At 41.3% G+C, this 27046-nt stretch overlaps 1 protein-coding gene across 6 annotated transcripts in view; it reads right to left on the reverse strand.

Moving 5' to 3' along the window:
• Nucleotides 1-6154: 6154 nt before the first annotated feature.
• LOC141984891 (microtubule cross-linking factor 3-like) overlaps nucleotides 6155-27046 on the reverse strand; it is a 68682-nt gene continuing 47790 nt past the window's right edge. For 2 of the 6 annotated variants that reach the window (XM_074948395.1, XM_074948394.1), the window contains exons 7-8: nucleotides 24535-24652; nucleotides 19805-19837 (exon numbers count right to left, since the gene is read on the reverse strand). Coding sequence is in view for 4 of the 6 variants with exons in the window: in XM_074948393.1 (XP_074804494.1) it covers nucleotides 10184-10357; nucleotides 13105-14461; nucleotides 16092-16171; nucleotides 16501-16842; nucleotides 19589-19723 (2088 nt within the window). In the remaining 2 variants the exon portion in view is untranslated. Of the gene's footprint in view, nucleotides 10358-13104; nucleotides 14462-16091; nucleotides 16172-16500; nucleotides 16843-19588; nucleotides 19838-23628; nucleotides 23741-24534; nucleotides 24653-27046 lie in introns of those variants that run through there. The other 4 variants (XM_074948393.1, XM_074948391.1, XM_074948392.1 and 1 more) reach the window with 4 other exon arrangements.

Raw genomic sequence — 27046 nt, forward strand, 5'->3', positions numbered from 1 at the left:
TGTAAAACCAACTCGAGATTCCTATGAGTCTGTTTTGCGATTGTGAGTTGACATTTTTATTTTAGGATACACTGTCCTTGCTTGTCAGTGTAAGCATATCTTCCTAAGTGAACATATTTTCATGACAAAGGACAAGGCCAGCTCTGAGTGCAACATACAGTTTAAGAAAATGCCTCTGAAATACATTTGCAGGCCCCAGTCTGTGGTTCTTGATACATGTCCCAACAGATGTTTTGAGAAAGGAAGGCCTCAATCCAGCACTGTGCTCTGCATGGGCAGACCCATATGCCTGAGTGGAATCTCAATGAAAGTCAGTGCAGAGCTCAGAGAGCTCAGGCATTTATCCACAGGCAGCTCAGTGCAGGATTCAGACCTAAAGGACTTACCGCTTTTAGCACATTCATATCATGGACTCATTTTAAAGTTGGTCACATCACAACCTGTTTAAAAAAAATAGAGATTTTTTCCCCTTCTCTTCTTGTTAACAGTCAAGCTGCTTGATCAACAGGAGCACAGACAGCTTCTTCTGTTCACATCCAGGTTATGAAACAGATGAGGCAAGATGTCAATACATGCAGGGAACACAGCAATTCACCTTCTGTTGTGACCCAGCCATGATCGGCTTGGCCCTGTCAGGCTCCATAGTGTATTACTGACATTTAGACTCTTTCTCTCTGATGGCTGCATGGTATTTCAAACTACTCTGGCCCCACTGTGGGTCAAAACATTCTGACTTTAATTAGAGTTCCCACACAACTGACTAAAGGTGGAAATACTAGGGAGAAGGGGAGAAAAAAATCAGTGTGTGTGTGTGTGCGTGCGCATGCTTTGGGGGAGGCAGCATGTTGGATTATTGAACTATTCTTTTCTCATATATCATGCAGCATCAATGTGCTGCTTCCAGCATTACATCTCCAGGGCTTACTAGAGTATTTCTCCTGTTTAAACAGGACAGTCTAGACAAAAAAAGATATGCTGACACTGAATGGCATCTCTTGGAAAAGAGTATCTGGCTTTTAACTGTTCATAGGACCACTGTAACTTTCTCTAAACCATGAGACCATTGTTATGAAGTGCACAGGAGTTCAGGTCCGACCTGGGGTGCCATTTTGTAATGAGTCGTGGCTGCGTGCGCACGCACTGACACAAACACCAGTTGTAAGCAGGGATTTAACCCTGGGGCCTTCAGCACAAAAACCACAGGCTTCTACCACTTGACTTAAAAAAGAAAACAGCAACCTGTGGTTAGCCACTGGGAGGAGTCCTAATGTTGGTAGCCCATCGCTGACGCTGACAATGTTATTTTCACAATTCTCATCTCTGGCTACGCATATGACTCTGAAGTCCAAACCCTGATGCGCAGAGTTGGCTGTATTGAGGTCATGGAAAGTCAATATCTATGATATTCGACGATGCAGCCTGGAGATGATTTCGTCAACCCCACTCAAATCTGTTACATGCTGATCTTGTCAGAGATCGCCAGTGAGTACTGTTCTGAGCCATTCCATAGAATTTCAGGGTTGGAATGGACCTCAGGAGGTCATCTAGTCCAACCCCCTGCTCAAAGCAGGACCAATCCCCAACTAAATCATCCCAGCCAGGGCTTTGTCAAGTTCTTTGAGATTAATACCAGTCCACTGGACACTGCTCTTCAGGCTGTCTTTAAAGTGCTTAGATGGATGATTCTTCTTTCTTTTCCCCTGACCCAACCCCGCATACAAGATCTGTTTTGGGAGACAGCGGTCTTCCACTCTGATGACACGTCGTGTCCACTTAAGTTGTGCTCTCAATAGCATTTCCTCAGTGCTGGTTGTGTTCACCCTTTTTAAGGAAGGGGCTAAAAAAGGTGCCCTAAACATTGCCTGCCCCATAAAATCTGGTCAGACTACCCTGGCTGACAGATCATCCTACAGCGGGCCAAAAAACAATAAACATTCTAGAAGCATGGAACGTCCGCATCCTTATGGATGGAGGCAATGCACAAAGGCCTGAGAGAAGAATAGCTCTTGTCTCCAGAGAACTCGCCCACTACAATATTGATATTGCAGCACTGAATAAGACTAGACTGGCCAGAGAAGGTTCCATCAGTGAGCTAGGAGGCAACTACTTCCTTTTGGAAAGGAAAACCAGAGGATGAACACAGGATCCATGGAGTTGGATTTGCAATTAAAACATCTTTCCTGAAACAACTTCCTAATCTCCCTGTTGGCCTGAATGAATGGCTCATGAACTTTGATTCCCCCTGAATCCTTTACAGCATGTCACTGTCATCAGTGCCTATGCGCCTACACTGACCAGCACAGAGGAAAGCAAGGAGCAGTTCTACTCTGACCTGGACTACATCCTCAGATCAACCCCTGCATATGACAACTCCTCCTGGGAGACTTCAGTGCTAGAGTTGGTAGAGACAGCAGTGACTGGAGAGATGTGATATGACGACACGAAGTGGGAAAGATGAACAGCAACAGACTCCTCCTCTTGGGTAAATGTGCAGAACCGTCTGCTCATCACTAACACTGTCTTTAGGCAAAATGATAAATATAAAACTACATGGATGAACCCATGGGCCAAACAATGGCACCTGATTGACTGTTATCACTCACCAATGAGACAACCATGATGTCAGAATTACCAGAGCCATGCATGACACAGAATGCTGGACAGACCACAGATTGGTAAGAGCAGTGCTCAACCTGCATATAGCCCCTCACAGTGCAAGCACCCCAGCTCAACAGAACAGCCTTCAACATAGCAAGGCTCAAACTAGGGCTGTCAAGCGATTAAAAAAATTAATCGTGATTAATCACACTGTTAATGATAGAATACCATTTATTTAAATATTTTTGAATATTTTCTACGTTTTCAAATATATTGATTTCAATACAACACAGAATATGTGTACAGTGCTCACTTTATATTTATTTTTGATTACAAATATTTGCACTGTAAAAAACAAAAGAAATAGTATTTTTCAATTCACCTAATACAAGTACTGTAGTGTAATCTCTTTATTATGAAATTTGAACTTACAGATGTAGAATTATGTACAAAATATAACTGCATTCAAAAATAAAACAATATAAAACTTTAGAGCCTACAAGTCCACTCAGTCATAGTTCTTGTTCAGCCAATCACTCAGACAAACAAGTTTGTTTACATTTGCAGGAGATAATGCTGCCTGATTCTTGTTTACAATGTCACCTGAAAATGAGAACAGGCATTTGCACGGCACTGTTGTAGCTGGCGTTGCAAGATATTTATATGCCAGATGCAGTAAAGATTCATATGTCCCTTGATGCTTCAACCGCCATTCCAGCGGACGTGCATCCATGCTAATGATGGGTTCTGCTCAATAATGATCCAAAGCAGTGTGGACCAATGTATGTTCATTTTCATCATCTGCGTGAGATGCCACCAGCAGAAGGTTGATTTTCTTTTTTGGTTGTTTGGGTTCTGTAGTTTCTGCATTACAGTGTTGCTCTTTTAAGACTTCTGAAAGCATGTTCCATGCCTCGTCCCTCTCAGATTTTGGAAGGCACTTCAGATTCTTAAACCTTGGGTCGAGTGCTGTAGCGAGCTTTAGAAATTTCATATTGGAATCTTCTTTGCATTTTGTCAAATCTGCAGTGAAAGTGTTCTTAAAACGAACAACATGTGCTGGGTCACCATCCAAGACTGCTATAACATAAAATATATGGCAGAATGCAGGTAAAACAGAACAGGAGACATATAATTCTCCCCCAAGGAGTTCAGTCACAAATTTAATTAATGCATTATTTTTTTAATGAGCATCATCAGCATGGAAGCATGTCCTCTGGAATGATGGCCAAGGTATGAAGAGGCATATGAATCTTTAGCATATCTGGCACTTAAATATCTTGTGACGCCAGCCTGTTCTCACTTTCAGGTGACACTGTAATTAAGAAGTAGGCAGCATTATCTCCAGTAAATGTAAATAAACTTGTTTCTCTTAGCGATTGGCTGAACAAGAAGTAGGACTGAGTGGACTTGTAGGCTCTAAAGTTTTACATTGCTTTGTTTTTGAGTGCAGTTATGTAACAAAAAAACTACATTTGTAAGTTGCATTTTCATTATAAAGAGATTGCACTACAGTACTTGTATGAGGTGAACTGAAAAATACTATTTCATTATCATTTTTACAGTGCAAATATTTGTAATAAAAAATAATATAAAGTGAGCACTGTACACTTTGTATTCAATGTTGTAATTGAAATCGATATATTTGAAAATGTAGAAAAACATCCAAAATATTTGATAAATTTAAATTGGTATTCTATTGTTCAACAATGCAATTAATCGCGATTAATTTTTTTTAAATCACGGTTAAATTTTTTGAGTTAATCGTGTGAGTTAACTGTGATTAATCGACAGCCCTAGCTCAAACACATCGACTATCATGTGCAGTTTCAGCAGTCTTGTGATGACAAGCTTTTTTCATGGCCACCAATCTCTGGCAACCCAACAGAAAAACGGAACTACAAAGATGTGATTATTGATAGTTAAATCAGTGCTGGGGCCAAAGAAAAGGGTATACCAGGACTGGTTCGATGAGAACAATGAGGACATTTCCAGACTCCTAAGTGACACGCAGAATGATCTCACTTCCAACTCAAAGAAAGATAGGTTTAAGTGCCTACAAAGCAAGACCCAGTTTGAACTGAGGAGAATGCAGGGTGAGTGGTGGGAGAGGAAAGCTGCAGAAGTTCAGCCTTACGTGGAGTCCTAATAGCATGTATTAAGCCACCATGTTACAGTTACACACTTGTCTTTTTACTCTCCAGCGCAAGCTGCAACGTACCTGCAATGTACCTATCCAAATCATTAGTTAATATATGGCCTGTCACCCTGGCAGATGCTGCCATTTGAATGTGATGGCTTCCCCAAGATCATGTTCTATTACCTCTGCAAACCATTCAGTCCTGTGGTACCTTACTGGAAGCGCAGGAGTTCCCACCCCTGCACTCACACTGCATCTTGGCTGAAATTCCTTGACAGGCCACTGATTCAGGCCTGTGTAATTTTGCTATCATTTCAACTACATAAGAAAAACCTTTATTAGATTCTTCCCACCCTAACTCTTATGTGGGGTCAGACTACCCCATGAAGGTGTAGACACAAGTTAGGAATGGTGGGGAGACAGCACCTCCTGGCATAGGTGCTGGAACTATGAGTGCTGGGTGCTGCCACACCCCCTGACTTGCAGTAGTAATAACAACCCAAATTCAAGGTTTCTGCCACCAACAGCCCCTATAAAAATTGTTCCAGCACCACTGCCTCTGGGTGTCACTTAAGGGGAGAGCACACCCTTACAGAGTAAAGCATGTACCCCCCGCAGAGCAAGCCAGCTTTACCTCCCATGACAGGCCCTGCCTTCTCCCAGCTCCATTTGGGGTGTCCCATGTCCCTGGGAGTGCTAACAGAGAGCAGGTCCTTAACAGAACAGACCACAGGAGCTGCAATTTTGTCCCTGTATGGGAGAAGATATGCTGGGTTGGGGGTGAAGCTGCTTGCAGCCAGCCCCCACAACTTGCATGATCAACTGGGGGTGGGGTGAGGAGTTACACCATAGCCCATAGTGTGCTGGCGGGAAATACCAGTCACATTCCACCTTACAGGGCTAGCCACACTCCAGCAGTATTGCAGGGCTCCTCCCTCTGCAAGCGTTGGGATTTGTGTGTGAATGAAAGGTGTTTGGTCCATATCCTCCAAGGTATTTAAGTACCTAACTCCCATTGATGTCATTGGGAGTTAGGTACCTAAACACCTCTGATGACCTGAGACTATAGGTCATAAATTTCATACTGTCCAAATCATGAGTGCCATAGCATATCTGCTGGTAAAACAACAATGACACTAGAAGGATTAACATATGAAACCACACAGAGGCTGATAAACACTCAGCAAAAATGCATATTTTTTAGCATTAATGGGTGAGAATTTGAAATCGCCAACATCAACTACTGCTATAATGCACACAAAGCAGGAAAACTGGAATTTGGTATCCACAAAGGCACAGGTGAAAAAAATATATGACTGAAAATGTCAAAGGATACACTACAGGCAGTAAAATGGGATGTTTCCTTAGGAACAAAGAACTAGCCACACATTTACCACAAGTGTAGCAGCGCCTTGATATTTGATTCTTCTGTTATCTTTCTGATTTTTATTCATACCCTTGACTTTGTTCATATTCTGGGTTCAATTTGTGTTACTCTAAGGAAGTTCCAGTACAATACTTTTCATAGTAACATCCTATCAAGGCCCTGTAAGTATGAAATCTCATAGTCACATAGCTGCTGATTGTTCAATGCACATTAGGAATATGTTCCTGCTAATGTAAATGCTTTATAAATAGAAAAGGAAAAAAAGCAACCTCAGAAACAGAGTAACCATCCTTAAACTATAAGAGTAACAAGTTTTATATAGCATATGACATTAACAGTTGATGAAGAAAGTGCATTTCAAATGACGCAAAACAGTAAATTAAGATCTAATATTTTTACGGATGGCAACGGTATCAACAGGTTTAAGAACAAGATGTGTTGGGGAAAAAATCTTGAGTGCAGTACAAATAGAAAATCCTACAGTATGTCATATACATATGGAGCATTGGCAAGGAACCACACAGAAAACATACATCCACTGGGAATCGAGTGGTGGTGGAAAGGACAGATGCAAAAAAGGTTTTCAGGTTTAGCAGATAAAAGTAAATGTCTTCTGCCTTTCATTTTAAAGAAGACGTACACAATCAAAGAGAATATTACAGATTACTCCAAGAAAGAATAATGATAGTATACTAGATAGAATTGTATATTGCAGGCCTCAATGCCAAAGAAATTCTTTTCATAGCAACACCGTGAAAATTGCATACTTTTTGCATGCTAGGGAACTTATATTTGGTCCATAACTTAAAATTTGGATGTAGCTAGCCAGCCTGCTGGGATGCTGTGAAACTTTGCAAAAATAATATTGAGGCCATTTCGATACAAGATCCCTATTTACAGTTTCAGCAGAAACATATTCTTAAATAGACAACTGTGTACATACCGAGCAGAATCAAAGGGCAGTAGAAAGTAACTGGTGTTCAAAAGAACATTGAAAAATTAGATTACACAGTTTGGCAATTTATTCTGATAATGGCCAATTCACCCCTTACTGTATGTGTAAAGGTCAACACAATAATTCTATGGCTCACAGAGAACAAGCAAAGTATTGGTTTCATTCCTTTAGCATCATTTAAAATGTACTCTTTATAGGAAGATGATAACTAAGACTATTGAGCAAAAAATAAAACATTAAGTAGAACTAGATGGTGAATGATGAGCGAGAGGTAAAAGGATATATGAGCATTTCTTGGAGATTTACCTTTTTATTCCTTCTCCCCCTGCCCAAGGGTTCTGTATCAGGCCAACCAGTCCTTTCAGCCAAGGGAAGTTGGCTGGGGTGGTGCCTCTCTCTCATTTCTAAGGCCTGGTCTATACATAGGTTTTACACTGATTTAACTAAATTGGCTTACAAACTGATTTTGTTAAGTTCATACAACTTTTATGTGTAGACAAGGCCACAATCCCTTTGTGATTGTGTGCAACACAAATAACTGAGCATCAAAGAGGGGAGGCAACTGATTCATAGTGACATTCACATATTTTCAATACCTGGTAAGTGTTTGGGTTGGCAGCTAACTCCACTGTGCCTGAGGAGTTTCTATTTAATTGTTTCCAGTTAGGCTTTTAGAACTCTGCAGACTCCCCACTGGATTTACTTCGGGGCCAAAGTAAAATATAATCATGTTCCTAGTCGAAGCAGTATGGAGAATCTCACAGTGGTTCAGAGAGTGAATAAAGAGTGTACAGCTACACAAAGACTTTAACCAACACATGGAGACATAACATTCAACCTGTCATTTTGACAATAGGCTCACAAAACAAAAGCAGTGGAACCCTTCATTTGGTGAGATCAGGGGTGGGAGAAAAGTTATGTCCCACTCTGAAGATTTATGATTTCTTTGTTCTGGAGGCTCTGTCCCTTCAGAAGCTCCAGCACGGCAGCTCTTCTCAATCTGAGCTAACACTGGGGAAACTGGAAAGACAGCTAGTACCCCTTCCTCCTACAGCAAGTAAGAGCATATGTCAGATCACTAAGGCTACTTAAGACAGCTGCTAAGCTGTGGTTATCACAATGCTGGGAACTGGCTCTGCCATGCTTACTCCTGCAAAGACAACTTCATTTTTAAACAGACGTATATTAATATTTCTAAAATCAATATGTCCAGCTAGTCTTCTCGGGTATTTATAGTGCACAAATTACTGAGATCTCTAGATGTCAAAACCAAGGTATATGCACGAGAGGGACTCAGAAGATCTTGACAAAATGGACTTGTCCTTGACCTATTAGTTTACCTCCATAACTTTCTGTTAATTAAAGTTACATACACCAGGGAATACCACAGGTTTTTGTTCCTTTCTATGGTTTCAGAGTAGTAACTAGTTATGCGACCCCCGAGCGTTTATGCGACCCCCCGAGAGAGGATGAAGGGATGCTCAAATAAATTTGTTAGTCTCTAAGGTGCCACAAGTCCTCCTTTTCTTTTTTGTTCCTTTCTATGTTATTCAGCAAGTTGATGATCAAAAGTAGGCAGTAAATATCAGTAAACTGAAGAAATATCTTAACTGGTTGTTCATCCCTGCTACGCATCTGGCAACTTTACAGTGGGTACACATTTCTGGAATGGAGAACACTGTTGTTACAAAAAGTGAACAAAAATGCTGAATAGTGTCAATATTTCATTCAAAAGGTGGGAAGGGAATAAGCCAGCCTACACACACAGCATTCTAATGGCCAATAATATACAGACAGATGAGGGCAAAAACATACTTCTAATGCCATCAGTCTAGGATTCCTGGCACCACAATGATCATATCTCCTTCAGCTCTTGAGGCAATATATATGTACTTTATGTAGGCTATTGCCAGAATGCAAGTAAACTTCATAACTGACTGCCACTTATACCATTCACAGGAGCAGTAAGTTAGCTGTTGGCTTACACTCTATGAAGTCCAGTATCAAAGTAAGAAAGCCTAACTACAGCATTTGGTAATCCTAGCATTCCTTATTCTCCTGCTTTCACTGAAAGTAAACAGGTTAAATTTCTCTGATGTAGCTATACTTTTAAATACAGTGTTTAAAGAAAACAAATTTGAAAGAATTACCATGCTTACCATCCTTTTCTTTCCACCTTAAACTGTATATTTACAATATAGATGAAAGTATAGGAGTTAATTCCCTACAGTAGGTTATATTAAATGGCACGTATAAAGCATTTTAAGGCAGCAGAATGTTTTAGGAATATCTCAGGTGATGAAAAAGGCTAATATAGTCCTAATCATACAGTATTTTAATTCAGAAAAAATATGCCCAGCTATATTGACCCTAGCATTGTAAGGGTTGAAAAACCATCAAGCATGTCCGAGGAATCCACTGAGCTTGTCTGCTTCTGATACATATTGTGCAAGCCCTTGTCGCTGCAACTACAGTCAAAAAAGTGTATTCACTATACCTGTGAACCTATATAAAAGATGTACAAAATATAAATGTCATCAGGACTTTATATTTTCAAAAATTTTAAATAAACACAAAGTATATATAGGCATATATGTTGTAATTTCAGTGTCAATACTAGCACAGAGTTTGTCTCTTCTAAATACAGACCTGTATACTTCCTATTCCAACACATGCACCTACAAACACATGATCATGCATACAGCTTTACTTTCTGCTGTTTGCAGAAAAGTCAGAATATACAGAACTATACATTGTATCAACTCAAAATAGATTGGCAAACCAAGGAGGATGTCATTCAAAAGTAATTATTTGTGAGCCATTTAAGAAAGAAAGAAAGAAAGAAAGAAAGAAAGAAAGAAAGAAAGAAAGAAAGAAAGAAAGAAAGAAAACGAGGGGTATAATTATTTCATCAATAAAAACACTGAAGACTGCAATGATGATCTGAGATTGAAAATGCTTTGCCCAGTAAGTCAAGTGACAGCATTACTTTTGGACGATATACACAGTGTAGAACTGGGTGCTACCACAATCAGAGAACACACAGTTATAAAGAGGCACAGAGCTTTCACATTTCACAATAGCATCAAATTCATCCTTGAGTTCAGACTACTGTCGTCTCTGACTGAAGTGAGAGAGAATAACTATGTGCAGTCATTCTCACAGCAGGTGGTGCTGAAGGTGATCTGGATGCCCACCTGGAAGGTAAGCGTCGATTTGCTGGCCGTGCTGGCCGGGAGAAGCCTTTCCCAGTTGAACATTTAGCTGGCACAGATATCTAGAACACAAATGAAACTACTTGCCTTAACAAGTTATAACACAGTCGTTCATGGAATGTAAAAGGAATGAAGTGGCATACCTCAGAACAGGTGGTCTTGGGCTATTAAAAGGACCTGAGGATGTATTTACATAGCAATGTATAGAATGCAAAGGAACAGACACTTCTATATATAGGAATTCTTAATTCAGTTGCAGCATGAGATATGTGGACATGGATGCTAGATACAAGGGAAGATGTAAGATTTTAACCCATATGCAAACCGTAAATTAATTGATCTTGCAGGCACCTTTTCATTTTTGGAACTTATGTGGATGAACTTTTATGCTGGTTCATAAACATAACTCAGTATACAACAATACACTGAAACAGGATTCCATGTACCTTTCAGGTATCTTTTGATGGATCCTGTTGTAACTGTCAAGGCTCATTATAAAGGACTGTGTTTCCATGACTGTTACGTGAAGATGTTTGTACTTCATAAATTGTTAATAATGATAATTTATGACTATAGTATCATAGCTGCATGCAGAGCTTCACAAACGCATGAAAGACAACAGTCCAGACTCTGTTCTTTGTTTCAGTGGTACAAATACAGAGTAATTACCATAGGTGTGATTCTTCAGTGCATTGTGCCATGTGTGGTTCTTTATACCTTTGCCAAGTGAGTGCAGGTGGGTTTAAAATGCTGCCATTCTGATTAGTTAGTATTTTACACTCACTTTACATAGGCATAAATGACTATACAAGGAGCAAGACAGCGGAGAGTCAGGCCCATTGGCTTTAGCAGAGTTACTCTGGATTTATGCCAGTAAAAATAAAATCAAACTCTGGCTCATTGTTCTTACTCCAAATATTCACTAAGGAAATTTCCTATCACATTTGCACAGAGCAAAAAAATCAGAAGCTTCTCCTTTTTTCTTTTTTTTTTTGCTGTGGTAGAACAAAGTTGTTTCTACTGAAAACTATAGGGATGCAGGGGGTGTTGTAGCACCCCCAGGTTTTAGGCAGGTTTCCAGCTGCCTTCCCCACTCCGGGGTCCTGGCCCAGCGCCCAGGGCTCCACTGCCACCATCCCCGGGGTCCAGGCTGCCAGCCCCGTGCATGGGGCTCTGCTCCCAGTCCCACTCCCACCCCCACCCCCAGCTGTGGCCCCAGCCTCAGCCCCTTTACACAGGTCCCCCCCTCCCAGAGACACAGGCCTGCTCCCAGCCCCAGCTCTGGGGGCGGGGGGGCATGGACAGAGGTAAGGGGGCTGGCTTTCAGCACCCCCACTATTAAAAGTGTTCCCACACCACTGCTGCACACTGGTGAAGCTGACCCAAAAAACCCCAAACCAACAAAAACATCCTTATGTTAGGCTCAGACCTTGGTCAGAAGAAAATCTACAGAATCAAATTCTCAGCTGTTAAAATCAATGTGGCTCCACTGAAGTCAATGGAATTGTGCCAATTCGAATTATACCAGCTGACGATCTGACATACTTTTTTTCCCTGTGGGGTTTCACAGCTCCAAGTGAGTCTACCCCATTTCTGTGAGGAGCTAAGGAGGGTATCACAGAATCATAGAAGTTAGTAGGGTCAGCAAAGGTCATCTAGTCTAACCCCCCTGTCAAGATGCAGGATTTGTTGTGTCTAAACCATCCAAGACAGATGGCTGTATCCAGCCTCCTTTTGAAAACCGCCAGTGAAGGAACTTCCACGACCTCCCAAGGCAGTCTGTTCCACTGTCCTACTGTTCTTACCGTTAGGAAGCTTTTCCTGAGCTTTAATCTAAATCTGCTGTGCTGTAGTTTGAACCCACTGCCTCTTGTCCTGCCCTCTGTGGCAAGAGAGAACAACTTCTCTCTACCTTTTTTATGGTAGCTTTTCAAATGTAGCTGAAGACCACTATCATATCACCCCTTAATCTCCTCTTTTCCAAACTCAGCATACCCTGTTCCTTCAGCCTTTCCTCATATGGCTTTCATCCCCATCCCTTTGATCATCTCTGTCGCTCACCTCTGGATCCTTCCCAGTTTCTCTACATCCTTTCCTTTGTGTGCTTCCAGCCAGTAGTCTGCCTGAGCCAGTAGTGACGTCCACTTCCCAGCAGCCACTGGCAGGACCAGTAACTTCAACTACATTTTTCAAAATACTTGTTTCATTTTTTTTTTAGGAGTTTGAGATAAGGGCAACTTTTCTACACTCTGCCAGTAAAATAAGGCCAAATGTAAAATGCTGTGGCTGGACCAGCCCCTCTCTTTCCCCTGGGTCAGTGTTGGGAGCGATGCACAGTCTGGATTTGAAGAATGTGTGAATGCTCCATTACTGGACACTTATAGAAACCCCAGCATGGCACCTTTAGGAGACAAACAACAGCCATCGTTCTGGAGACTGCTCTCTCAGCCCCTGTAGGTTTTGCCATGGGAGGCTGTGTTAAAGTCCTTTGAATGGGTTTTTGAAAACAGTCATGGGGGGGGGGGGGGGAGAGAATGGGCCAGATTCTGATGTTAGCTATAGCAGTGCAAATTTCAAGTAGCTACACTGAGGTTAAACTCTAGATTTACACCAGTGTCACTGAGATCAGAATCTGATCCCACAGGACTCCATATTGATGTAGCTCCATTACCTTCCATGGAATCACTCCTGATTCACACAGGTGTAAATGAGATAAGGATCACACCCAAAGTATCTAATATTACACAAACAGATATTTTGGACTGTCCCATTTTAGTGGCTTGTTTCTGAAGTTGGGTATAAATCTTACCTCTGGTAACTTCTGTCTCTCTTTGCCTTGTTTGACTTGCTGCCCAACATGCCTGGCTGAATTCCTCTGAAACTCTTGCTTTCCTTGCTCTGTCTGGAGCATTTCTAAATACCCACTCAATGTCTCACAACTCCCATCTGTGAACTCAGAATCTGACTGTGTCCCCTTATCTTTGCAGCATTTAGAATTATATACAGATGTCACTGTTGATTTTTCATAGTTTTTCAAAAGTTTTTCAACAACTCCATAGTTTGACCTTGAGTCAGCTGAACGTGGGCGACCAGATAAATTAATTGGTCTCCAGTCACGCTCATGAAGCATATGCCGGTAGCCACTGGTGCTTAGAAGTCCATTTATTTGCTTTTGTTGCCCTGTTGTTCTGGCAGCTTTGGTTGGATTGCAGGGATCCTGTTTCTTTGCTGCAGAGAGTCTGGGATTTGAAACATAAGATGCATTTACAGTTTCTGTTCTGTTAATCATCCAGTCACACCCTGGGCCACAGTGTTTATGATCTCCAGTTGGCGTTTGAAGCTTCTGATTTTCTTGCAAAGATTTGTTGCATTTATCTGTATGAAATACAGTCCTGTTAAATTCATCAATCTTTGCTGCCAACGTTTCATTTTTTGGGGTCTTCTTTGGCAGCATTGCAGGGTCACAGGAGTCATTACCATAATGTAAAACATTATGAGATTTAGGGCAATGTCTTCTGTGCACGTTCTCTGTTTGTACCATATTTCCATCTGAACAGCTTTTCTGGGCAGACAATGGGGAAGATCCATTCGGAGTACCTTTTCCAAGCTTGCCCACATCACATGACCATGTGTTGTGACAAAAACCTGCCGCTACACTGCACTCAGAGACTCTCTCTTTTTTGGCTATAGGTACTGAAGCAGTTACCACTGCACCATCTTTCACAGACTTCCCTTCATTTGCATGTGCCACTGGATCTTCACTCTGTTTTGCAAGAGAAGGATTAATACATTTCCTTCCATTCCTATCCTCCTGAACCTTACAGTTGCTTCTGCTGTCTGTATCTTTTACGGGTACTTCAGAGATGTGTACAGCTGCAGAAAGTGAGCTTGTCAGATGTCGAGAAGTGCTCCGTGGAGGAACTGGTGGGGCTTCTTTTTTTGGCCAGGGCATGAAGTCTCTTCCTCTACCACCAGTAAAAGAGCTACAAGGCATATCTTTCAAACCCCTGTTGGCACTCATCAAGTTCTTCCTGTTATTTTGTCCTTCTGTTTCAAAAGTGATGGAAGAAGTTTGTGGTTCATTGCTGGACACGCAGTTCATCTCAGGCATAATAACTGTGTTTTGGGTTTCTTCAAATTCTTCCAGAAAAGGAAGTGACTTCATTCTGTACATAAAAGAAGAGGCATTTTTAGTGACAAGTGATGAGGATGTTCCTCCTAAGAAGTCATCTGGGGAAAAGGAAGGGAAGGTTTAACCTGTAGACATGTGACAGAGCACGGGGCACTGTCTGACCCCTAAGGGGAACAAAGGGTTAACCCCAGCACAGCTTCCCACTCCCAGTACACAGGCACCCAGAAGAAGGTCTTTAAGATTGGCTGTTGGAAAAGATTTTGGGGCAATTCCACTGCTATGTACACAGGGAAGAAGTCCCACTCTATGATGGAAGAGTTTGAAGGAACCTCAGCAAAGGGAATCTTGCAGTGTACTCCTCCCCTCCATCCCCCAACCTAGGTCCCCTCTAAGAGGTTTTACTGTAGGAAGGAGGACGGGCCCTCTAATTTGTACTCAATTCAGTGGGAGTTGACATGAGTATTTGAGTGAGGAGCGCCTCTGCACGTAGTCATTAGCTTGTGCAAATGTCTTAATATTCAATGTGAGAGCACAAATGTGTCATTTATGGTTCCATGCAATAATCACATTTTCCAGCACACATTCACAAAGTGTACAGCAGTTCCTTCACAGATATTGATGCTAAAGCAATCATACACTGTGGAAAAGACTGTAGGCTGCCCATGCATGGATGTACTGGGAGAAGACTCCAAGGAGCCCCTCTGTACTTCTTGAATCTCTCAGCAAGAGCCTGGCACAATGTGTGTACATACCTACAAGGCGACAGGTGTTAGCTGCCTAGAAAATGACAGGGTGAGGTCAGGTCTATGCTCAGCAAAGTTGGCTGAGAATGGAGAGGGAAACACAATGCTTCCTCTCCAAGAGTGGTGTAGCTGCCGCACAAGTGTGGGCTTCCCAGGAGCCCCAAGGAGGAATTCTGGCAGAATCAGCCAGAAAACCTTCTGGGCACTTGGCTGCCATGTGGCCTCACCGAACCCCTGCCAGACAGCCTGTCACACCAAGGGCACAATCTAGCCCTCTGTGCACTTTATGTACATCCCTGTGTAAAGAGCAGTGCCTAGCGGTATTTCCCCATGAGGAATCCAAGGGCATTATGTTTGCAGTGGACAGGGTGCTGGTGGAGGGAAAAAATGACTTGCTACTGTTCTTTTCAGCATTCAGCTTACTTCTCCCTGATGTGGCCAGCCATCTCCCCTAGTGTGTGTGTGTGTGTGTGTGTGTGTGTGTGTGTGTGCGCAAAGTGGGAGGGAGGGGAGAGAAGTCACTCCCTGCCCCCTTGCTCCCTGTAGGTGAAAATCCCCTGCAGTCCCTCCAGCATCCAGTGCTGAAATTTAGGTAACCCTAACATGACACAGAGGGGGGACAGAAATCTTTCATCCTGTCTACTCCACTACTGTGCTAGGGCGAGGCACAATCTAGCCCTATGTAAATGCAGATATCAGTTTATATATTTTGGAAGCACACTGCATTTTTTGCAATTAAAACATGAGTTTGAAACATATTTTGGTTTTCACTGGGATTCCTTACGCTGAGCACTAAGACACTGAGCCCTATCCAGCTCCTGACCAATTCAATCACAAATTTCCCTTAACTTGAATGGCCTCAGGAATAGGCCCATTGTTGCCTTTCTTCCCCTAACATAAATAGGCCAAATGTGTTTTTACCTTCTGTGGTTGGGCTTCTTTCGAATTTCCTCTTGATAGCTGCATAACTCTTCACTAACTTTTGCCAGTTCTTTAAGAGCCTTTACAAATAAAATAATGTTACCTTAGCATGAACAATAATCTCCAGAATTGTTTTATACCCAATGATGATTTACATGGGAGAGTCCTGTGCAGAAGGGAGTAGCACAGAAATGTCTCCAAGTTATGGACCAAGGTAAATAGCATGCCACTAGTGTATTTAACAAAAGTTTATATATTCAACAGTCACAAACTGAGGGGGAAGGGGAAACATTCCCTGGCTGGGAAGTTGTTGCATTCTGAGACTCAGAGGACACATACTTTGGGTAGAGAGAGAAGGATTTCATCATGTTCCCCACATTTGCTGAAACACTGTTACTGTCATACTTACTGCATTGAGATCACCAGCATAACTACTGGTATCTTTCTTAGGAATTTTCAAGCTGAGGAGGTCTTCATATTTCTCCTGGTTGTCAAAGGCCAGACTGTTCCTTAACAAAACATTGTTTTTCCTCTGAGTTCTAGTTTCTTTACATTCTTGTTCTGTTTTACTGAGCAAACTCTTTTCTTCCATCCGGTCACTTGCCAAGTTGTGTCGACAGTTCAGTTCTGCTGTGTCACTCCCTTCTGAAGTAGGGGAATATACAGATAGCTGCAGCATCTTGCTTTGAATGGCCTTATTATCCCGGACATTCATATTGCTCTCCCGCCTTAGTTTTACCTCCTGGTAAAGCTGAAAAGGCAATAAAACACCCTATTTAATCTAAGTAGAGTTATGAGCTTCTAGGATAAAGGACCATATTTATCGTCTGCTTTAAACTGTGTTACAAAGCTCCTAAGCATTTTCATTCAGTAAAATCACATATGGGCTGAAAGATTTGATATGTATTTTTAGCTAAGAGATGCTGAGTCCTAAGTGGAATGGCCAATGGACCATTCTGTTGTCACAAGGTGTGGAGAAGGTTTGTTACAATTCCCAAAATCTTTGCTATACTTTAATCGATGGCTTAGAGCTATGGAATGGGTTCCAGAAGATCTCACATGTTAAGTACCTCTGAGCTTGGTCAGTAATTAGGTGGTAAACTGCCAGGAAACACCAAGGTGCTCCAGCAAATTTTGCTGGTCCATAAATAAGTGAAACATTCTCTATGAATCAATACTGAATCAAAATTCCAGGATGGTGTTGGATGGTAATGTGCTGGTGTCTTTTTGATCAGGTCCTGACCATGAATAGGCATTTAAGATCCTCTGACTCCACTAGTAAAAGCAAAGGCATTGTCAACTCAGGTATGCTCGCATATTCTAATTTGGGGAATTATAATACAAAGGTTTCCATTTACAGTCCCTTGCATGCAAAGATCCCAAAGCTCCTTATCAACATTAATTAATTCTCACAACATCGATGTGAGGTAGACAAGGGATGTAGCCATTTCTGAGCTGAAACACACCTGCTCTTTAACAGTGCACAGCACAGTCTGTAACACAATTTTGGACAGGCAGAAAAGAAAAATAGTGCATCTGCTTGAAACTGCATAGCAAATACAGGTAGGTAGAATGCAATGACTAGAGTTGGGAATTTGGCTAGGACACAGAGGTTTACACATTCCTGTTTTTATTCAAAACTGTTAATGACCACGAGCGATCATTACATCTCACTCAAAAGCTATCAGACCTGATTCTCCCACTAAGGCTGCTTTACGCTGCTCTGGCAGCATAAAGGGGCATTACAGTGTGTGTAAATTACAATTACATTCACTTTAAAGTCCCTTTCTACTGCAAGAGCTGGGTCAAAGGGCCTCAGTGTAATTGAGAATTAGGCCCATCATCTCCAACACCATAGAGCCAACTAACAAACTAGCAGATGATTATTAATTGTAATAATACTCATTTACTATTTATATTACAGTAGCATATAAAGGCCCCAATCAGGTTGGGGCTCCATTGATCTAGATGCTGTAAATGATTGAAAGGAAACCTGATTCCTGCCCCAAACAGCATAAATATACATATAGGGCTCACGTTACTAAGCACTGAAATGTAGTTTGCCACTTCTGTGGCAAAACAAGGCAACTAGTTAACAAATCACAGCAACATCACCACATTTAAGGCAGGAAGTGGAGAAGAATATCATATTCAAATCCAATAGAAATTACAGCTGAAACATAGGAGGCAGACATCACGGAGTTACACTGCAGCCTGAGAGCAGCGTATGTCTGAGTCATTTGGCTCCATTTTCCTTTTCCATTTTATTATTTTCCTTTCATGTGAACAATCTCTTCCTTACATTCCTAGTGGTTGCAGAAAGCAAGCAAGAATATTTTCATGTGTATATTAGAATACATTTGTGCATTAGTGAGTGGCAGAGGATTTTATTCAGATGACAACTTTGGTGTAAAAGAATAATAAATAAATTACTTACGCTATCCTTGAAAGGAAGTGAATTAGGATTGATAGAAAGTAAATGATTGCTAACAGGTGTAAATACTCTTTGTGTCTAGCCTTTGTTTACTGTAATCCTTTTTTCTAATAAAGGTCGTCAGTAAATATAGCAGGTCCTTGCAGGAATAAATCTCTCATTTCCTGAGCCACTCATTCTTTGATTCATGGAATTCCCTTTGATGTTAACGAATAAAGTAGTACATAATTTATCCCAGACAGAGAGATATATTTTATAATGCCTGTATTAGAATTTTGTTGATAAATGTGCATTCACCTAAGCCAGTGGTTCTCAACAAGGGGTATGCATACCCATGGGGGCACGCAGAGGTCTCCGGAGGTACATCCATTCATCTAGATATTTGCCTAGTTTTACAACAGACTACATAAAAAGCACTAGCAAAGTCAGTACAAACTCAAATGTCATACAATGACTTGTGTATACTACTCTATACACTAAAATGTAAGTACAATATTTATATTCCAATTGATTTATTTTTAATTATATGATAAAATGAGAAAGTAAGCAATTTTTCAGTAATAGTGTGCTGTGACAATTTTTTGTATTTTTTGTCTGATTTTGTAAGCAAGTTGTTTTTAAGTGAGGTGCAACTTGGGTACACAACACAAATCAGACTCCTGAAAGAGATACAGTAGTCTGGAAAGGTTGAGCGCCAAAGACCTAAGCCCCATACAGACATGTCTGCTACTTTTTAAAATGTATGTACGATGCACACTGTGCCCAGAATCTCTGGCTATGGTATATACTGCCAGCAATACTGCAGCAAATTTGACCTAAGACCAATGCTTCAAAGTGACATCTCAAGTTCTTACTCTTTATCCATGGTTATAAAATTAGCAATATCTCAAACAGTCCCACAGCTCAGACCTTGCATCCTGCCATCAACCATTAAACAGTGGCAGACACTGAACTGGAAAACGGTTCAGAGAGAAAAACCATGAGGTGGCCTTGGGCTACCAGATAAGACTTCAGAAAAATGTTCATTTTTACAGTGTTGTTTACACTCAAAAATCCAAAGTACCTCTTCTATTTTCTTCTGCATGACCTTCCACTGACTTTCCCACTCCTTCCTTTCACTGTCAAATCTCTCCAGCAGTTCCATCTTCTCTTTAGTCCAGTTCTTTTCAGTATTCTCCAGTTGTTTATGTAGGTCCATTGCTGCACTATGAGTATCAACTAAAAGGGGTTTATGCTCCTCTTCTTTCCTCAATGTTTCCTGGAAGCTGGGATTGATTTTATCAGAATAAGTCTTTCTTGTCTTTGATTCTAGCTTCAAGCAAAAAGAAAAAAAAATGTAACAGACAGCCCATTCCATTAATTTCAATTGTATCAAAGATTGCTTGCATGAGTCTATATCAGGATTATAATGATAAATATATACACTACAGTAGAAGTATGGATGAACTGGAATACACAGCAGGAAAAGGAGTTCCAATCCCTTCTCCCCCACAAAAAGTGATATCAGATAACAAATTTAGTCTATCATTCTACATGCTGTACCTAAATAGCATACACATAAGCAACAGTCCTACAGATGGGTAATATTTAAACTTGCTCTCCTTTAGATGAAGCAGAAGTGCTATAACAGCACTTGATCCTGCAATATACAGAGAGCCTCTTTCAAGATGCTGAGCACCCTCAATTCCCGTTGTCGTGAATTCAAGGCCTTGGAACCTTCCAAGATCTGTCTTTTAGTCAGAATGGCCAAGAATGCTGTCTGTGTGCTATATTTGAACTGTTCACAACAAAACTAGAAATCTAAAGATAGGAAGTTTGCTCAGAACAATTGAGATTTTACACTGGCACATTTAAAAACATTAGTGTTATATGTATACTTTTAATTACACAAAAGAAAACATGCAGTTATGGGGGGGGGACCATAAATCTTTTATGAACATATATACACATCAGAACACAATACAAAAGCTTAATGTATTTTGGTTTTACACGTCTTAATAAATAAATATATTAGTCCCATGGCATGGGTTTGGAAGACAGCAGAAAGGGACTCTATCCCCAACTCTGACTGATTGTGAGATCTTGCATAAATCATTAAATCTCTCTGCACCTCAATTTCCTCTTCTGTCAAAATACAAATCATGATCCCCACCACCCTCTGTAAAAATCTCTGAGTTCTATGGATGGACAAGTGCTAAGTAGCATTGTTATATTATAGGTTTCAGAGTAACAGCCGTGTTAGTCTGTATTCGCAAAAAGAAAAGGAGTACTTGTGGCACCTTAGAGACTAACCAATTTATTTGAGCATAAGCTTTCATGAGCTACAGCTCACTTCATCGCATCTGATGAAGTGAGCTGTAGCTCACGAAAGCTTACGCTCAAATAAATTGGTTAGTCTCTAAGGTGCCACAAGTACTCCTTTTCTTATTGTTATATTATGATACACCTGTAGAGGGAAACCTTTTACTGAATGGTGATAGATTTTATAGACCCGATTCTCACTCACTCAATTTTTACATCAGTGACTCATTAAAAATCAGTGGATTTGCTGCTGATTTACACCAGCATGAGGTTAGAATCACACCCATTAATTCATTCTTGGGAGCAACAGTTTGGTAGCCTGACATGGGATGATGTACTGTATGCACAGTTGTATGTGTTCCCTGAATTTGGGTTTCAAATCAGACTATTGTGTTAATCTGGTGAACACAGATATTCATATCCATTCACAATAAATTTGCAGATTGCATTGGTTCATGCTCAGAGGCTATATCAACGGTATTTGTCTGGCCTCAAAAACGACTCCCTTTATTGGACATGTTTATGATTAGTAGTTTGTATCTAATTTTGTAATTCCCTTTTGTGCTTCATGCAAAGCTATGCTCAGCCCTTTACTGGGCAAAGCAGATTGATTCAGCTGTGGCTGCTACATGATCACAGCTTCCCACTGTCTGTTTTTTTCCAGCCAGCTGACAAGTTGACATCTAATTCAGACTCAGCTTCTTTCATTAACAAGTGAGCTGTGAGCTCAGCTGAGGACCAACAGGTTACTTGCAACAGTGTGTTAGATGAAGTCCTGATACCGTACATCTCAACTGACAGCATTTAAGGCCTGATTCTACTGCCACCACAGCCAATGGCAGTCATGCCTCTGACTTCAGTACAAGTTGGATTGGGGCCTCAGAGGGCGGGACCTCCCTTCATTGAGCCTCCCTGTCGCTCCCTTTCAAGATCACAGTAATACCATAGAGTTATTTACCTGTGCAATGCAGCGTTTGAACTCAGCTCTTTCAAGCTCCCACTCAGCCCTGTCATTGGAACACTGAGACTGCCAAAAGCTTCTTCTTTTCTCTTCCGTCTTTAGCTCTGCCTGAACCATAGGTGCCAACTCCCTGAGTGCTCTGGGGCTGGAGCACCCACAGAAAAAAAATTGTGGGAGCTCAGCACCCATCAGCCACAGTTGTTCGGGGGCACCGCCAATCAGCTATTTGGTGCCCCCCATCAGCTAATTGGGGTGCCGACAAACAGCTGTTTGGTGGCTCAGGGAGGGTTTGGGGGAGAGCAGAGAGCAGTGAGCAGTGGGTGGGTAGGGGTCTCAGGGAGTGGGCAGAGCACAGGAAGAGGTGGAGAGAGGGCAGGGCCTCAAGGGGGTGGTGTGAGGGCAGGAAGAGGTGGAACAAGGGAGGGGTCTTTTGGGAGGGGCTGGAGTGGGGACAGGGCCTCAGGGCGGAGTGGGGATGGAGCACCCCTGGGAAAACTAAAAGTCAGCACCTATGGCTTGAACCACTTCCAAAACAGACTTCAGATCCAGCAAAACACTTCTGTTTTTATCTACCTGGAAACATTCAGGGTAGCTTTACAAATAAAGATCTTTGACACTAACAGAGCTGCTCCAAGACAACTCAGCATTCTTAATATGAAATAAGTCCACTATTAGTTTGTTGTTTAAGACAGGCTCATGGCTTCATGTTGAAGCCAGCCAGTCTATGGAGCTGGCCCCTCTCCAGGGCCAAGGTTCAAGCTCAGTACCAGGGACTGCCTTAAATGTTGATGGAAAACAACTTCTTATATAAGAATTCCATGCACTGAAAATCTGTTGCAATCGAAACGTCTATTCATGGAACATCGACAGCCATATCAATATTTTTTTCACTTCACTACTACAAAGGTTGTATTTTTATGGGGGGAGGAAGGTACAGCAGTAATTCACTCTTTTGCTATACTTACTCTTTTAATCGACTTTTTTAAATTTATTCAAGAAACTTCAGAGGAATTAACCAAACTGATCTATTTACTCACTTGACTTCTCTGGAATGATTCAAATGCATGTAGCAAAGAACAGTATGAAGACATAAACTAGAGACAGGCTGAGATACGTTTTGCCTACCATTTGCACAAGCCTTTGTCAATGCAACATTAGGAATAACAACTGTGATTCAATCAGAAGCAAATGGTAAATCTTACTGGAACCAATCTGAAAGCCTACATTGCAGCTTAATATTTCCTGAATGTGCTCCTGTCATGCACACATTTGCAAAGCAGGTTAGCATGTCAAAAGACTCTCGATGTTCTTTTAGAGTGATTACTTATCAGGTATTACTCCCTTGCTTACATCCATCTTCAAAATGTGCATATGCCTCATACAAGATTCCATTTAGAAAAATAGAATGGAGACCCTCAACATGCAATCAAGTCCTGGAAAAAGTTAGTTGCAGCTATTAACTTGTAACTGTATCTTCCCTCAAAAGTGCTTCTCTCTTTCATCCATGGTTTCTTTTCCTGTTCATATCACGTCTTATTCCCTTCAAATTTCCTCTTAAGATGCAACTACTCATAGTGAAGCTCATGATTGTTGATGTTTGCTCAGATGGCTGGGTGACCATATGCTGCGACTGCTGTTGCTCTGGTGGGTAAATTCCTTAGAGGACTTTGACTCCTGTCCCTATCTTTGTCTCTTTCTCTGCTTGTTGATTTCCCAATCTCTAATACTGTGAGTATACTCACTACTTGTATAAAACACGGGGCTGTTCCCACAGGTATTCCACATGGCTTGAGCAAAACAAACAAATGTCAAAAGCCACTGCTTCCTTTTTATTAAAATACCTTTTTCTTTCACATGTGAAGTCCTATCACCCCAACACAGCCGCGATTTTAGCTTGCCTTGGGGAGCAGTACAGTGTCTGAAATCTGGCTGTATTGGCACTTTCCACACGTCCTAGACAAGGTCAAAAGCTCATTACAGCAATCAACTTTAAACAAATAATCAATTTTGTCAACATCAGCTGTATTTCTCCTTTCAGCGTACCCTTCTCGCCTCTCAAATAAAAAGGTTTTATGCTGCTCTGGTCTCTGATGTTACTCTTTCTTCCCTCTACCTCCCCTCTATGTAAATATAAAAAAATGCAAAATAATTTGAACTAAATCTCTGCTGGGGTATGGCAACTTCTAAAAATAATCTGCTGTGACATCAGAAGAGGAGGTGTTATTTTTCAACAGAGATTAACTGGAGTGGATATGCACAGCTATTCAGGTGAACTGATCTTCCTCTGTTTTACTAGTGATTAATTCACAGTAAGATAAGGTGCTGGCTTCTGGATGGGTCTATTTATATTTTTTTAAAGAAGTGGCAGGCATCATAGATTTTATGCACTTTATATTAAACCTATAAGAAACTCTCAGAGTCTCACTCTACTATTTAAAAAACAAAAGATCAAATGTGCAAAAATGGGCTGTCATCTCTGTCTTGTTAATAAATCATTCCATAGTTTGGAAACACTGACTGAACCACTGAACAGCCTTTCCTTGAGAATAAACAACCACCATCACACTTTTAAACTATTATTGGTCTAGATACAAATATCAAAATGAGGCAGATGTTTACAAGATCCGTTAGTCAAACTGTTTACAGACTTAATAATGTGTATTGTTAACTTTCTTTTCTATTTCACAAATAAGGCCAAAACTCTTCAAAAACCACTGTGATTTTTAAAAGAAAAGAAAAGAACTTACCTTTTGTGGAGTAAACAATCCTTCAGAAATTTTTCAGTCCATTTCTCAGTGTAGTAGTGAAAGCAGTGAAATGCATAGCTAGCTGGGATAAACAGTTCCAGTTCTGTGAATCCTGATCCTTAAAGAAAACAAGAAACCAGGAAAGAGAGAATTTTTCAATTGGAGCAGCACTTGCAACTCTCTTTGATTAACTTCCCAACTTCAGTTTTGCAAACTGAAAAACAGTTCTGTCTGGCATCATCCCGGCAGCTGGGTTCCATGTGACGTCAGTACATGGAGGATGGTTTTAAAGCCACTTCTTCCAGCCCCCAGCTCTGTAACTTTATATCTCCTCATATTTTGTGTAAACAACTTCAAGTCCAGGACATTTTTAGGTTTTATAGTGCAGCTAGTATTTAAAGCTTGCCAGAGCAACCAATGTTAATGTTAAAGCTATGACAATGGACAATTTTAGATTTCTTTTATTAGTTAAAAGCAACTCTGTGTTTTAAAGAAGGATTCTTTTCTACATTCCACGCCCAATTTTGAGGGATACATTTTAAGTTCTTTAGGAGCTTTGAAGCTAAACCACATTTGTTTAAACGGGCAACTTTTCATGATCCACAGCTCCCCTAAAATACCCACTCTTCCCCCATACTAAAATCTTTACTTTTTGCATTCAATTACATTATCACTTCTGAAATAAGACATTACTAGTCATTGTGTAATCTTATTTTATTTGTATTCTAGGAATGTTGACAATGGCTTGTTCAGAATATACACAAACATTTTTGCTACTGTATAAGGATATTAGGCCAGATTCCCTGGTCCATTAAGTCCACTTTTGGACTACTTAGAAGCACAGAAACTGGCCAGAAATAGCCAGCAGAGAATCTCCATGCACAGGGGAGCTCTTCACTGGCAGAAACCTGGCAGAGATGGTGGAGATGTCTCCTGTTACAACTGCACCCCTCAACCCTGGCACAAGGGGATGGAGGAGACATACAAGATTGGCTTGGGGCAAAGAGAGGGTGTGACTAAGTTGAGTTCTGCTACAAAAAATCCTCCTCAGCTACAACGTCAGTGAAGGACCTTATGTCAATACAACAAGTTTGAGCTGCTACCCTGCAATGCTTCGCCTGGAGCTGGACAGGCTGGAAGCTCGAGCGAGACAGCAGAGAATCAAGCAGCTACAACCAATGAACAACCACTGTGCCCCTGCTCTCCTGGGTCTGAGTGGAGCAGGGTAGAGTGTCTAGCCCACTGTGACAAATCCTTTCATTTGCATATCTAATTGGATAGTATTGTTGCACTGCACTGTAGGTTATAAATTCCATGCTCACATGGTATTGGTCTGTGCTGGATATACTGTGGACCTACATCACCTCAGAGGGAACTCTGGCAGCCATCTGCCCCAAGGAGCACCCAGGTGTGCGGTGGGGTGGGCATGCATACAACTTTGCCATCAGCAAAAGCATCAGGGGAATGGAGGCATGTCTCTTTCCTGCCCCCATTTCCCTCTTTAGCCAGTAGTAGTTCTGGAGCTTAGTTGTGCTGACAGACTGCAACTGAGACTGGCCCCTGCTTGAGGCTGGGGGCTAAGACTCCTTGTGCCCTCACCCATTTGCACACCTGCATGACTCATATTGTGGATGGCCAATCTCCAGCTGTATGCAGTAGCTTCTGTCTGTGCTGAACAGAAGACTGATGGGCATCTGCTATCAGGCATGTGAGTGCAATTCCCATTCCCTTGATTGGAAACAATGTTCATGCCCTCAAGAGTAGAATTTGATCATCTTATAGACAATAGGAGTTGCTTGTGGGATCAAGAACATAGTCTGCCCTAGGTGCTGCTGTGAGGAGCCAGGAGCACTTTGCCTACTCAGCACTTTCCCCCTTTGGAATGACAAGATGCGCCTATGTTAAAACACATGTACAGTAGAAGGGTTTCAGCTCAGGGTGCATTTTACAGTAAACACCAAAGTAGGTTGCAGGGAAAATACATTTTTTCTCCTTATATGGTCAGAAAGTAAGTCCCAGTGAAGACATTATTTGGGTGCTTATTCTGCCCCTGTGAAAGATATGCAATGGGACTCGGACTGTTTATACAAGTTTCAAAAGCCATTTAAAAAAAGAACAAAGATGTCTGAATATGACAGACAGTCCCTGAGGAAAATCCTCAGGCCATTCATTTAGAAATCCTTCTTTTTTAAAACCTCAGAGCTACTTTCTGCCCTCAGTTACACTCAAGCAACCCAACTGTTCTCAATGGGAGCTGTGCCTATGTAAAGCAGGGCAGAACTGAGCCCCTAACCCAGGATTATGGATCAGACCCTCCTCTCACAACACTGCAGCTTCAATGTGGTCAACAAGGTTGCACCCAGGTGAGGGCAGAATACTATCTTATGAATTTTTACTCCTATCGTTCCTTAATATAGACTGTAATTCCAATGTATTTAATTACATTTTACTGAATTAGTGCCTGTCTTCATCCAAGTGCTGTGAAACAAAACATTAAAACACAGACTCAGCC

The sequence above is a fragment of the Natator depressus genome, chromosome 3, assembly GCF_965152275.1.
Source record: "Natator depressus isolate rNatDep1 chromosome 3, rNatDep2.hap1, whole genome shotgun sequence".
Taxonomy (NCBI): domain Eukaryota; kingdom Metazoa; phylum Chordata; order Testudines; family Cheloniidae; genus Natator; species Natator depressus.